At 25.1% G+C, this 15,172-nt stretch overlaps 3 protein-coding genes across 6 annotated transcripts; all 3 read left to right on the plus strand.

Annotated features, from left to right (window-relative positions):
• Positions 1-3,979: 3,979 nt before the first annotated feature.
• On the plus strand, positions 3,980-15,172 carry LOC132926291 (uncharacterized). Of its 2 annotated transcripts, none has more exons than XM_060990636.1 (8): positions 3,980-4,122; positions 5,345-5,515; positions 12,746-12,918; positions 13,758-13,893; positions 14,000-14,124; positions 14,181-14,312; positions 14,617-14,682; positions 14,753-15,172. In XM_060990636.1, the coding sequence occupies exons 1-8, from the start codon at positions 4,053-4,055 to the stop codon at positions 14,939-14,941; spliced, it is 1,062 nt and encodes a 353-aa protein (XP_060846619.1). In that variant the 5' UTR covers positions 3,980-4,052; the 3' UTR covers positions 14,942-15,172. The 2 variants fall into 2 exon arrangements, with proteins under 2 accessions (XP_060846619.1, XP_060846620.1); XM_060990637.1 differs by having other exon boundaries at positions 14,609-14,682; positions 14,753-14,931.
• LOC132927518 (uncharacterized) lies at positions 6,610-8,832 on the plus strand. Of its 3 annotated transcripts, XM_060992061.1 has the most exons (6): positions 6,610-7,065; positions 7,182-7,349; positions 7,420-7,622; positions 8,072-8,268; positions 8,349-8,514; positions 8,603-8,832. In XM_060992061.1, the coding sequence occupies exons 1-4, from the start codon at positions 6,996-6,998 to the stop codon at positions 8,081-8,083; spliced, it is 453 nt and encodes a 150-aa protein (XP_060848044.1). In that variant the 5' UTR covers positions 6,610-6,995; the 3' UTR covers positions 8,084-8,268; positions 8,349-8,514; positions 8,603-8,832. The 3 variants fall into 3 exon arrangements, with proteins under 3 accessions (XP_060848044.1, XP_060848042.1, XP_060848043.1); XM_060992059.1 differs by lacking the exons at positions 8,072-8,268; positions 8,349-8,514; positions 8,603-8,832 and having other exon boundaries at positions 7,420-7,688; XM_060992060.1 differs by lacking the exons at positions 6,610-7,065; positions 7,182-7,349; positions 7,420-7,622 and having other exon boundaries at positions 8,082-8,268.
• LOC132923860 (uncharacterized) lies at positions 8,989-10,661 on the plus strand. The gene has a single exon (XM_060987836.1). The coding sequence runs from the start codon at positions 8,989-8,991 to the stop codon at positions 10,456-10,458; it is 1,470 nt and encodes a 489-aa protein (XP_060843819.1). The 3' UTR covers positions 10,459-10,661.

The following is a 15,172-nucleotide window of genomic DNA, read 5'->3' on the forward strand; positions in this document are numbered from 1 at the left end:
GCAAATAATTAAGTAATATTAAGTTTTAATTAAAAATTCAAATAGGATTTTTACGTTTAAATTATACCTATATATTATATTATTAATTAATAAAAAGTTATGTAAGTGGTTGTATAACGCCGAAAAGGTTTTCCATACAATTTCTATTGTTTTGAAGTTACTGGCTGCCCATCACCGGACATCAAGCACTCATCCTATCTTTAAAATTAAAATGTCTAATTTTATACATGATTTTCTTAATTCATTTTGATTTTTAGGTGATCTATTATACAATACGTATCAATAACATTTTTAAAATAGTTAATTGTGGAAACGTCTAAGGATTAATGGTGTACCTACATAAACGGGGTGGCTGGAAATTTATGACTTACGCCAACACTCACAAAGGGCGTAGTACTGCGCCTGTACTGGTTACCCAACATTTGTCTAACCCTTACGACTTTACGAGCACATTATTGGCCGAAATGTTAGTCAGTACTACATAAGTACTGGAAAACTAGCATCGGCAGCCAGTATTGACTCAGTACTGACATACTACTATCAATTAATTATGTATAAATAAATTTATTTAGTAGAATAAATCAATGTTATTAATAATTTAACATTTAGCATCAATTACATTTAATGTTTAGGAATTTTTTTATTTAAAATTCAGATGTTTGTAGTGTTTTAGTTCAAATGCAATGAACAATTGGACATTATTATTTATGGTTATACCCAATCACATAATATACCTGATAACATTCTAAGTTACAAGGATTGTAATATAATTCAGTAATAAATATTAATTTTTAAATAGACAACCGAATCAATTAACTATGTAAAAATATTATTTTTTTTTGTAAAATAAATCAATGTTATAAATAATTTGACTTTTAGCATCAATTATATTTATTTTTATTTAAAATTCAGAAGCTTTTTGTAGTATTAATGTTTAATTCAAATACAAATTGTTATTTATGGTTACACTCAGCCACATATTACATCTGATAACTTCTAAGTTAATACGCATTGTTATAGATTTTTGTATTAAAGATTTTATTTTTTAAATAAGCTGAATCAATTAAGCATATATAAATACATTTATTTAGTAAAATAAATCAATGTTAATAAAAATATAAGGTTTAGGATCAATTATATTTTTTTTTAGTATACATTTTATTCAAATTGCATATTATGCTGATTGTAATATTAATTTTTAATTTAAACACATTGAACATACGCAAAAGATTTTTGAATTAATATTTATTTTTAAATAGACAATTATATGTATAAGTAGGCAAGTTAGGTGTAATTGACTTTCGCTAAGTTCATGCCATCCATGGACCTCCTTTTTCTTATTGGGCTGCGTGTCGTTCCCAAATATTTGTTATTTTTAGCAAATGGTTCGACGGGGTCCCAGGCTTTAGGGGGATTTCCAAAATCTAGGTCTCTGTACCCCGCCGTTGTTATTGTTGGATCCGAATGCCAGCCGCACCTCTTCTTTCTTGAACTTTCACTCATCACTTGTAAATCTATTCATAGATTAACATAATTTATTTTTATGAAGTGATATATATATAAAAACGCCAATATTGGATAGGTAGGTATAAAAGCGAAAGGTATACTTGCGCGTCAAAATGTTAATAAAAAATAAATAAACATTTACATATTTCATATTTAAGAGTATGTTAGCGCAATATTTGTTTTTTCTCTCATACCCATCTGCAAAATATTATGTAAAACGTTTTCACCTAAAATCGTTTTTTGTGACTGAGTTTACTATGAAAAAAATCACAATGATTGTAATTGAAAAAAAAAATTTTTCCGTATCTACAAAATAGTATTTTAATTGCTGTTCCAATTTTAAATCTAAACAAAATGCAAATATATAAATAATTTTAAAGGTACCTATATCATTTAAATTTATTGTAATTAATGTATATATATATATATACTTTTTTAAAGGATTGAAGTCGTATTAAAAATAAAAAGATGACACTTTTACCTAACACTGGACACATTGCTAATCAACACAAAATGTCACCATCTCATTTAAGCACCCTAACTATTACTTAGATGACTATTGTTTGTTTTTTTTTTGTTAGAAACGAAAATAAATTAAATAAAACACATACTATATAGAAATACTGTATGTTGTATGAAGTATAAGAATTATAATTATAGTCTATAATTTAGTTGTGTGTTGATAAGGATAATATATAGTACACTAACCAATAAAAAGTGTAAAAAAATTTTACAGTATTTGAAAAATTGTTTAACTCTATGGTAATTAGTAGCATAATAGGTAGTACCAATACTAATAAGAAATATTATACATATATATTATGTACCTAGTAAAAAATTTAAGTCTCTTTAGTCTTATCATATTACATTTAATGAAATTAATGTATGTAATAATGCTTTATTTAAGTATTCGATTAGAGAACACTAGAGTGTAGCGACTATTTCAATCATTTCAAAAATTAAATATAAATCGCTGGACCCACAGAAATAAAAATGTTATATTACATGTAAGTTGACTTTGTTTAAAATTTAATTTAGTTAGCTTTATTTGCATTTTATGAACCTCGATGCTTGCCTTGTTTGACCCATAAATGTGTGCTTATCTACAATGATTGTGGGATTATTTTCATTCATTTTTTGTGTTATTTATTACCATCTATTTGAGTAAACAATAATTGTTAATATTGTTTTATTATAGGTATCATATACCTATTATAAATATTATATTATGAATACAGATGATACAATATATGAACGGATCCTTTTGCGTATACCTACGTTATAACATAATAGACAAGTATTGGAATGAACAATATAATAAATATAAAAACCATTTAGAATATTTAAAACAACTGTGCGCAAATTATTACACTAATAAATTAAAATAGGTAGGTACGATAAAGAGATAATAACATTAAAAAAAAATATAAAATAAAAAAGCAAAAAATTAAAAAATTGTTAATCATACCTGTTGATACAGGTTGATACAGACAGTACTAAACCCGTAAACGTAGGAAGGAAAATGTTTAAAAACAATCTTTTGATTTACGGTAGACTTTGGTTGTATTTTATACCCACAAATGATTTTTATATAATATGGTGGACAATTTTATTACAAGTATTGAAAATTCGTCTGCGCATATGATTCACAAAAAATAGTAAATGTACGCATACGAGTAACGCCTGTATATACAATATATATATGTATTTATTTACTATTAAGATATATTTATATTTTCCTTAACACTTTTTCTACAGATTTATGACTGACAGTAATTTTTACTGGTACGTTGAAACAAGTTTTTTATTGAAAAGCAATCAGTAGTCTACCTTTAATTGAACATAAAGCTACTCATTTCCGCTGTAAAAAAAAAAATGAAAATTCTAAATTACAAGTTTTCATTTAATATCCTGTATTAATTTATTAATGATTGAGTACCTACTTTATATAAAAAAAAAAAAATGTTTCAATTTAATGTTAAATGATAAATTATACGATTTGGGTAATAATTCATGTACTAATTGGTTTTTGAAATTTTAGAAAAAGTTTTTTTGCTTTTGCTTGGACAAAATAATTATTACAATAGGTGATACATAATATACATAGTAAAAACTGTCAATAACAAATTTCAAGGGACTAAGGTTCTTACATTATAGAGAGTTTTTGTCATTAAGAGGATACAATAATTATATCAAACTAACCATCATAAATCATAATGTAATATTTACATTATATAGAGTTATTCGTTGTAAAGAGTTCTTACTGTGTATTATATATGGTGTGGGAATTGATTATTTTACCAATGAAATAGACTGTTATATTTTATTTTATACGATTAAACTTTACCTACGTAAGCATAATTGTATGTTTTGTTTATTTATTTATTTGTACAATTGTAAACAATTGTCATATATTATATCTATTTCAAATACGACTATAATAAGCATTATTTAGAAAATATTTCACGTTAGTTTAATACCACTAATTGTGTGTTATATTATAACTATAAACTAAATTATATTATATGATTCGCTAAAAATATAAAATGAAATATTTTATATTACTTATGAGTTTAGTTCTTCGAATAGAATGGAACACTTGTGATGGCACAGCAGGTAATAAATTGTTAAACAAAATACATAATTATATACTTGAAAATGCATATATTATATTACATAATAATAAAATAAATTATTAACTTATGTAGGTAAGTACTTACTATTTAGTACCAACGCTTTATACATTTTATTCTTATTAATATTAATATATATTATTAATTTTTTATTATATACATATTACGACCCGTATTATTTGTCGTCGACCGGTCCAATCTCACACATGCACATTACCTAACACATAAAAATATAATATGTATTTGTGAATTATATTTTATATGAACTATTATTATCTATAACTATAATGTGAATTATAATAATATGTTATCGTTTTGATTGTCAAACGCCCAAGTAGTAAGCATATAAAGTTCTTACATATAATAAGTTTTGACATTTGTTCGAATCATCTTATATTATTTTATAATGTTGGAGGTGTGCGTACTGTTATTAATGCTGTTATTCTCACGTCATATTATATTATATTTTTCGAGTACTCTAATTACCATGATTTGGTTTTAATTATTATATTATTATAAGTATTGGAAGTGCCCGAATCGCATTTTATATTTTTTTTTCATTTTCGTGGCCTAATTAATACACTCATGTTTGCGAATTTAATTACAATAATATTAATTTATATATATATATATATCAATTCTTATAACTAAATTGTTCTAGTTGGCCAAAATGTTGTGTTTATTTATTTCTTTTATTATTATTATTGTTGTTATGATTATTATTATTACTTATTAGTTATAATTGTATTTTTATGCTGTATTGTTGTGCTTAAAATATAAATACATATTTTCCGATTAGAAAAATTTTGGATGTTATTCTTAAAAATTAAAATTAACACAATAATTAGTTTTTATCTACAAATAAATTTGTAAGCTTTCGTGATTTTGACAAATTTAGTTGAAATTTGAAATTTCGATGCTTATAAAAACTGTCTAGCATTATGACCAAGAACAAGTTTTTATCAATAGTTAAAAAAAAATATTAAATTATATACATATAGTTATTATAAGATTAAAATTTATTTTTCGATAATTGAGACACAGAAACAGGTTTCCACGATTTCTACTCCATTTCTACTTTCATTAAAATATCCATTATCCCACGAAGAAGTCTTGACATATAATTTTTATGAAAAAAATAAGATTTATATTTATATTTATTACAGTTTATAATATATGAAATATATATAATTTTAACTTTTCAGAACTTGGAATAGCACCATGTACGTATTTAGGTGAATATGATGTCTATGGATACTACTGTCCAAAAGAAGTCATGGACCCTTCTTCAGCAACAAATTGTACTTCATTTGTTTATAATGCTGGAGTATTATTGGATGATGAATCTGCAAATGATTTGAATACATTTGATGATTGTAAGTTAACACTATTATTGATATCGTATAACAATAAATTGTTTTATAAGGCGAAGTCGGATACTACGAACTAGGAGTTATTTAGCATATTTTAAATTCCAAGCAGAGCAATGTATATATTGATTTTATCATGAAGTGTTTTTTATGTGGATGAGTATACGATATTACTCACTGTGCAATTTATGTTTCATAACGTTTTGGGGACGTTATTATAGTGTTTCATGATTAACGTTGCTTTGTAACATAAGCGCGATATCACCGGTTTGTTTTTGTGTGCTATACAAAGTTATAAACAATGAAGTACCACGTCATGTAACGTACCATAGATGTTTTTGTGTGCTGTTTATAGTTCCGAAAAATCTGGGATACATGGAACGTCCCGGCAGTGTTATATCGAAGGGCTCTTGTTTTTAATTAGACGTAGCGCGGCGATATTGTTTCCCAATTTTTGGGTAATACCCCGATACCCGTATACATGGTCCATAATAAACCGTATATCCATATTTTATATTTATATAATGTTGTTATTTATGTTATCATACACTAACTCAACAATATAAGTAATCGACATTAATATAATCGTCAAGGTTTTCATTATATTTATGTCCTGTACGTCTGACTAGTTTGTTTGTCTTATGCTGCAACACGCATACGGCACTACGCGTTTTAGTATTTTATACTATTTTATACTGTTTCAATTCAACAACCGCATCGAGCCATCGAAATTCATATTTTATTATGGCCGATAATAAAAGAAAGGTATGTTTTACTTTAAAATATTTTTTATTTATTAACTTGATAGGTACGTTTTGTAGTTTTTGTTATTAAGTGGATGTCAGTGCAATATTTGTTTTTTTTCTCGGACTCATGCGCAACTTAGATACCTAAAATGCTTGCACCTACAATCATTTTTATAGAGTCGGATCTAGAAATATGAAATAGGAGGGGCTAATTTGTATTATAAAAATACAAAATGCTTATATAATTTTATTAAATACATATATTAATTATATATATATTATATATATATAATATGTTAATTACAGTAGAATCTCAGTAATCCGACAGTTATTAGACCACGCTACTGCCGGATTAATGAAGGTTCACATAAAATATAAAAACGCATTTTTACTTGTCATACCATCAAAAATATTATTCTCTATCATTTTTGTAATGTGTGATTTTAATCTAAGATTACTCAAAAACAAAGAAAGTAGTTCTGCGTAGCTGTGCTCTGTTTATGTTGGGTGTGGCCAGAGGGAAAAAACAAACAGTGTGATGATATCCTCTTTACTCAATATATAATATAATATAACATAACAATATCTGGTATCTACTTCTATAGGTTTCTCCAAAGTGGGTGGTTGTCTTATTCCCTGATTACAGGGAATATAGTGTAGTACCAATAAATTGGCTAACTCTAACTGATCCTCAGTTTTGCTACTGGCCACCTTGCAAAGTGGATAGTGATGTCCGACAAATGGCAGAGGCGCCTGATTATACATGGACTAAGTACAAGGTTAAAGTTCATGGTGGGAACAAAACTTTTGGTAAGAACTTATGAAAACAAATTTAATACTTAATTAGCTAGTATATTTTATTTGTAAACAATTGTAAAAAAAGCCATTAATTAACTCTTAAAAAAATTATTTGATTTATTTCACAGATAATTTTAGAAAAGCATGGTACCAACAGGTCGAAATTGAAAAATCCACAACAGAGACTGAAATTGAAGAATATGAAGCCTCAAAGCCCAAAAGAATTAAAAAGATGTCTGCTATGAAAAATAAATCTCTATTTGATAATATATCAGATCAAAGCAATGATTCGGATGGTAATTGTTTACAATTTAATTTCTTTTATCTGCAAATGTTATTAGTTTTAATTTAAATAATTGTATTTAGGTAATTATTTTGAAGTAATGGCTTCATCTACAAATTATCCATTACCTGTACCTGTACCAGTTACACCGGAAGGTGCAATAGCTTCAACAAGTTATTCACAAACAGTTGGTGTAGAATTAAGGCAAGAAGATTACACAGAGTTGATGCCAACAACATCAAATCAAACTAAAAATGTGTGCTCAACGTCAGACATTTCACTCCAGGTATTTATGTCTTATGTTATAAATTAATTCCATTACAACCTACCATTATATTTTGTATTTTTATGAATCAATCTAAACGTAGAAAAATCTTTAGCATATAAATTTACAACTTGTTTTTAATAACTAAATCTTCCTTAATTCACATAAATGTTTTAGCCAATAAAATTAAATGATACATTCAATGAGATTAATCTTCAACAAGATAATGGTAATAAATAATAATAATTAGTTTTATAATATTAGTGTTGAAAAAATAATTTCTTTATGTTTCAATGTTTTTTTAGTACATTAAATTCTGAACCCTAATTATAATTTTAAGTTTTTAATACAACCTAACTAACTTAAACTAATTTTTTTTATCAACCTTTGCTTCAAACAATATATTTATATACCTATTGATTGATTTTATAAGTTATATTTTAATATTTTATTTTATATAAATAATATAGATCCAACCATAAAAATGATGTTGAATAGAATTTTGATAAAAATAGCAAATATAGAAAATATTTTATCTAAAAACACCGAAGATAAATCTGCATTATTAGATGAATCATTTTTATCCAAATTTCCAATAACTAACCCTGAAGGATTGTTATTAGTTGAATCTTGTATATTAAACGAACATAGCTATGATTCAAAACTGGTAAATAATTTGTTTTCACTTATAAACACAATAACATGTCTATTGGTATAACAAATTATATATTCATTATTTTATTTTAGAAGTTTTTTATTCGATCAATTGGTGGTAGGGATGGCAAGGAACATATAGTTAGATCATTGTCTAAAATGTTAACAAATGAATATGCAGGAAAATGTACCAAGACTGGTCGTGGAAAGAATATTATCACTAAAATGGGAGATACTGAATTAATCAAAATATTAACAAGTAATTTTATAATTTCTGAAATCAAATATTGTTATTTGGTGACGTAATAATCAGTTTATCAATTATTTATTTATTTTTTTGTTTAAAGAAGTTGTTAAAGAAAATTCTAAAAACAATATTACCAATTCAGATATAGAAGTAGAAATTGCTGAATGGTTGAGACGTGCTAACACAAGACTTCATAGGGAAAAACAAAATTAACTTCTAATACATAACTATATTTTTATTTAGTTTTTTATAAAAGACTGTAAAATAAGTAATATTCTAACTGATTGGTTTAAACTTTAAAGGATACATTATTTTTTGTTTTTGTTTAGATTGTACATAAAATACATTAGTATAAACCTAAATTTTTGCTTGCATTTAATATATTAATATTATCAATGTTGTTTGTTTTTTGTTTATTTTTATAACAATAGAAAATCAGTAGGAAAAAAAAGTATTGGAGAAGTGACAACTAGGAACTTCAGAAAAATGTTGAATGTGGAAAAACAGAAGTTTAAACAGCCTAATAACAAAAATCTTCAATCAAATAACTGCAATCTGACGACTACATCTGGTATTACAAAGAGTGGTACAAATAGAATGCTAGAATTTAATCATAATTTAAAACTGCCACTTCCTGAAAAAAATAGTAATTCTTTATCTGCATCATTACTTGATGATAAATTATATACTAATTCTTTTAACAATGATATAGGTGATAATAATTTTAATATACATGATGATGTTGATTCTGATGATAATTCTTCTAAAATTATTGAATCTTTTAACATTGAAGATGAACTTAGATCTTGGGTATTGAAGTTTAAAGTATCTCATAACAGTGCAAATTGCATACTTAGAATTATTAAATCTGCTGGTATTAATGTACCAAAAGATATTCGAACACTTATGAAAACTCCTACTACGCATGTGATTTCTAATATTGAACAAGGGTCTTACATTCATTTGGGTCTGGAAAATATGATATTACCTATATTAAAAAAGTATGATTCATTAATCTATACCACAAATAAAGTTTTAAAGATAGGAATTAATTTGGATGGTCCTCCATTATCTAGAAGTTCAAAAAGTCAACTTTGGCCAATTTTAATTGAATTTACAAATTGCAATTTGTTGTCAGGATATGTACTTCCTATAGGAATATTTCATGGGAACTCAAAACCAAAGTCTATTCATGAATTTTTAAATCCTTTTTTATCTGATCTTTTAACATTATTAAATTGTGGCTTAAACGTCGATGGAAATATTTATCAGTTTGAAGTTGGCCATGTAGTTTGTGATTCTCCAGCAAAAAGTTTTTTATTAAATGTTAAATCTTTTAATGCATACTTTGGATGCACTGCGTGCACCCAGGAAGGATCATATATTAATAATAGAATGGCATTTTTAGAAATAGAATCACCTCTGAGGACAGACAAATCTTTTAGATCTAAAACTCAAGAAGAATATCACAAAGGTAGTAGCCCTCTTGAATTATTACCAATTGATATGATAAACGATGTATGTTTAGATTATATGCATAATGTCTGCTTGGGTGTTACAAAACGTTTAATAGAGTTTTGGGTTAGAGGGAAAAAGGATATAAGATTAATTGAGGAAAATAAAGTTAGAATATCTAATAATTTGCTAAACCTACGATCGTATGTACCATCTGAATTCAGTCGTTTACCTAGAGGCTTAGATGACATAGAATTTTATAAAGCTACGGAATTGAGAATGTTTGTTATACATTCTGGATTAATAGTTTTAAAAGGAAATTTAAGTAAACAAATGTATTCTCATTTTAAACTCTTTGTATTTGCATTAAGAATTCTAATAACCCCTGATATCTGTCGAACTTTAAATAATTTAGCACAAAGCTTACTAAATGAGTTTGTAACTCAGTACTCGTCTTTGTATGGTGCTCACTTTGTGACTTACAATGTACATAGCTTATAACATCTTCCAATGTATGTTAAAGTACATGGATGTTTAGATAATTTCAGTTGCTTTAAATATGAAAATTATCTGCAATACATAAAAAAATCAATAAAAAGTGCTAAATATCCTCTTCAGGAAGTTACTAACCGAATAATGGAAAAGCAAAAATATTTTATAGCAAATGATATTGTACTCGATCCTATTGTAATTGTTAAAGAGATTATAAACATAACACCTTTGCCTTATTTTTGTCTTGCTGATAGATTATTTGAAAAAATTTTCATAAAAGAATTGAAAGTAACTATTAATATTAATAATAAACGGGACAAATATATTATGTTAAAGAACAGACATTTTGTGATTGTTAACAATATGAATTAGGCTTCAAGCTAATTGTACAAAAATTTTTGGATTCTTCCTCTCTTTTTACTGAGCCAATTGTATCTTTAATTATTGGCTTACATACAGTAAATCCTATTGTTTTATCAAAAAACTTCACAGTTGATATTTCTGATATAAAATATAAATGCTTTTTTATTTATTTATCAAATGATAAAGCTATAATTTCTACATTAAATCATTAAATCTACATTTATTGAAAAGTATTATTAATATGATTATACTTAGTAAATAAATGTATGTATTGAATTATAAATGTATATTGTATATAATATAATCAATTCTATATTTGTAATTTTTATATCAAATAAGATTCATTTTTAACCTATACCTTATTTATTATAATTTTTTATTCTTGTTAGTGATATGCTCTGAATTAACAAGACATAGATAATATCTAATATCTATAGGAGTCTTATTATAACTTAAAATATCTATTTTATGTCTCTTGTAAGTATTTGTTTTTTTAAATAGTATGTACATTTTTATGAAATTATTTTTAAATTGAAACACAACAGACTATTTATTTATAGTATTCATATATGTCAGTTATAATATTGGTTTTTTTTTAAGAAAATGTTATGTTTTATATCATTTTATAATATACATATTTTATTTTATATACGTAACTTATAATCTCAAATATTTAATAATATGTTGTTTATTTTTATTACTATAGGTACTTAAATAAAATACCAATATTTAAAAAATTGTGTATTTAATTATTTTTTTATAATACTTCCTTTCCTTTTAAACATACATACGATGTTTAAAGGTGACATTTCGATAACGTTTCGGAAAAACATATATGGTATGGTACAAGGAAACATAAAGATAACGTTTTCTGAGTGTAAAATTGTTACGGTCATTAACAAGCACAGGGACGTTACAGTAACGCCAATGCAACGCATATGAGGATGTTGCATGTCCTCATGAAATGTAAAATTGCACAGTGGGTATGTTATCGATAAAATGTTCGATTTTCAAAAATGGGATGTTTTTGAATATAATAATGGATCTAGTTTGTACATTAGATAGTTCATACTTAAAAGTTTATGAGTACCTACCTGTTTTTATAATCGTGAAAAACAAAATATAAAAATTGTTACATTAATCTAATTGTTGACAAATTGACATTACTTTTTTGATGTAACTTAATAATGAATAACCGCAGATGTATATATGTTTTATAATTTTTTTATTTATGTTAAAATGTTTAAAAGAATTTTTCTATTTGTGAACTATTTATATAAATATAATATGAAATTTTCAATTTTCTTCAGTTTTTTTTATAAATTGTAACCAATTTTTAAGTTATTTTGATTTGCTTGATATAACCTTAGCTTTTATTTTGTATTTTTTATAACATGTTTTATATTTATTATTTTACAATATTTTCATTTTGTGTTTGACTTAGTGTCGTCTAATACAATAATATGGGGGGGGGGAGAATAATATGACAACTCACAGATTTGATTGATATGCCGACTGCACTATTTATGGTTGGCGGCTGGGCGGCGGCTCTACGGCTCGTACTGCTCCTTTGGATTGCTCCTAATAGAAAAAATATTTTTTCTTTGTTTGAACTAATTTATAATATAAATATATGAAATTATTTTTTAGATTTTTTTTTTAAAAATTTTAATGTTAAAATTTAATTTCATCTATTATATAATTTCAATCTATTATTCATTAAATTGATCAATTCAATTTTTATCAATTTATAACCAAAAATACATTTAATTTATAACTAATAATTTTAATTGCTGTTTTTGATCCTATAAGATTATTTTCGGTATATTAAAAGAAAGTGATCATATGATCATATAACTGAACAATCTACTATGATCAAAATCACTATATTATATTTGTATATAAATTAAAATAATTCTTTATTAAATTACAGATAATGTACAGTGGCTTTTATACACGAATAAACCACTGTATTTATATATTAAATATGAAAAGTCGAAATGTTTGACAAATGATAAAGATAATACAACCCACAATATAAATAATATAAAACACCTTTTAGATAAATACAATATAACGGGGTTTATTCTATATACTTTAGAATTGGTAAGTATCAACCTGTTAAGGAAATAATAATTGTATAAACAAACATTATTTTTTTTAGATACACTATAGATTTATAATCATAAATGAACCATTTTTTACTTAGCGTCTTAAGGGCACAAGAACCTATTGGAGTCAGTGTTGAAATGAGAGAACGATTTTAAAAAATTACATAACTTTATAGGTTGAATAAAAATGAAATTCAATTAAAAATTTGAAGTATTAATAAATTGTATTAATAATTTTATTACTTAATATTCTAAATTAATTATACGTATTTTTATGACATAAAATTAGCTTAATGACACGAATAAATGTTTAAATATATAATTTGTTTCATTAGATAAAGTAAAAGTCCAATGTGATAGTCGATGGTTGGTGTTATTTTTTCAATATTATAAATTGTGTATATATTAGGATACATATTAAATACGAGTAGTTGGGTTCATAAATGTAAATCTGATACCACTCTTAATAGTTTTTTTATATTTATTATTGGTATAACAACGAGTAGAAAAATTATTTCACAAAAATAAATTTATTAAAAAAAGCATAAATGGTCTTATTGGTGCTTTTGATATTTCTGCATAATCTTTGACTTAAATACTATTGTGTATTTATATCTAATAGTATATTTTCTAGTGCAATACAAAAAATTTATTAGTATTTTCGTATATATAAAAAAATATATAATATTTTAAACTGACGTTCGCGGTTTCCACCTGGTGTACATGTTAACCCCCAGCAATCTACAAATCACATTTTAGAAAATGCTGTTCTAGAGAATAATTGGATTTTAAAATTGAAATGATGCTGATAAAATTATCATTTTTTGTCTATAGAATTTAACCAATAATTGTGATGACAACTTAAAACAATATGCTAATATAGTAAAACAAAATACTTCTTGTCAAATTGGATTATATGTGAATGCAAGAAACATGATAGATAATACTAACAATGCAACGGCCACGGGTTGTGAGTAGCTTAAGCAAATATTTAATATATTAACATATGATTAAGTTTATTTATTATTAATTAAAAATTTTATCCATGGAAAAATTATTTTCGTTTCGTTTGATAGGGTTTGATTTTAAGAAGTTGAATGGTCTTATGGAATATTATATAATTGGATTTGGAATGTTTAATCCATGTAATGATCTGTTTAAAGGTGGAATTGTTCCGTTGAATAATAGCAATTATTCCTTGGTAAAGTACTTATAGGTAGGTACCTAACTTCGCTTTGTAAATATTTTATTTTTCAGACAACATTTGCAAATGCTTTGAACAAATCAAAGATTGCCAAGGATAAAATGTATCTTCTATTTTCAGTAAATCCAGATGTTAATGACACATCGACCGAAGATCTATACACTTGCTGTGTGACATATCAAAAAGTATACAAATAATACTGATTTATTATTCTGATTCATTTACTAAAACGTTATTTAAAATTGATTATAAAACGACACTATTGGAGTTGGTTTTAATGACCTACATTAATACAACCCATCATGCATTAGGCAGATGTGTAGTGTATACAAGTATAAATATGTTACATATTTTTTTAAACATATTTTAGCTATATTATGTGTAGACACTAGACACTTTTACTTTAAAAATATTCTAATAACATTTCTTTAAAAATATTCTAATAACATTTCTTTAACAATTTTTGAAATTTGTTATGAAGAATTTTAGTATTGTGAAAATGACCACTATAATAGATATTGGTGTGCTGATAATGCTGATTCATTATATCAAAAAGTAATATTTTATAAAATATATTGAGTATTTTTTATGTAGGAATTTCAATATCGTTTTTTTTAATTTATAGGGTAAATTTGCGAAAGACATACATGCAAAAGGAATAGTAATAAGATATATTGATACAATTGACCGAGCTGCAACATGTGATTGTAATAATCAAGATAAGTTTATATCATTGTCGATGATGTTACGTGGTTTTTTAAGTGAAGACCCTATCAAAGACTGCGCCAAGTTAAATAATATTACTGATACATAAATAGTTATATTCATCTATTATAATATTCATTGATCATAATAGCAATTAATTTGTTATAGCTAAATACATATATTCATTTGTATAACAACCGATTACTTTTATTCAAATGAGTAGTAAATAAAATTATGATCGCTTACGTAAGCATGGGCGTCATCATTATTTATTTATATATTATATAAAAATATAAGCTCAGAGTTGTCTGAAAAATTTCTTAAGAAAATTTAACAGCAT

Source organism: Rhopalosiphum padi, chromosome 3 (genome assembly GCF_020882245.1).
Source record: "Rhopalosiphum padi isolate XX-2018 chromosome 3, ASM2088224v1, whole genome shotgun sequence".
In the NCBI taxonomy this organism is placed as follows: domain Eukaryota; kingdom Metazoa; phylum Arthropoda; class Insecta; order Hemiptera; family Aphididae; genus Rhopalosiphum; species Rhopalosiphum padi.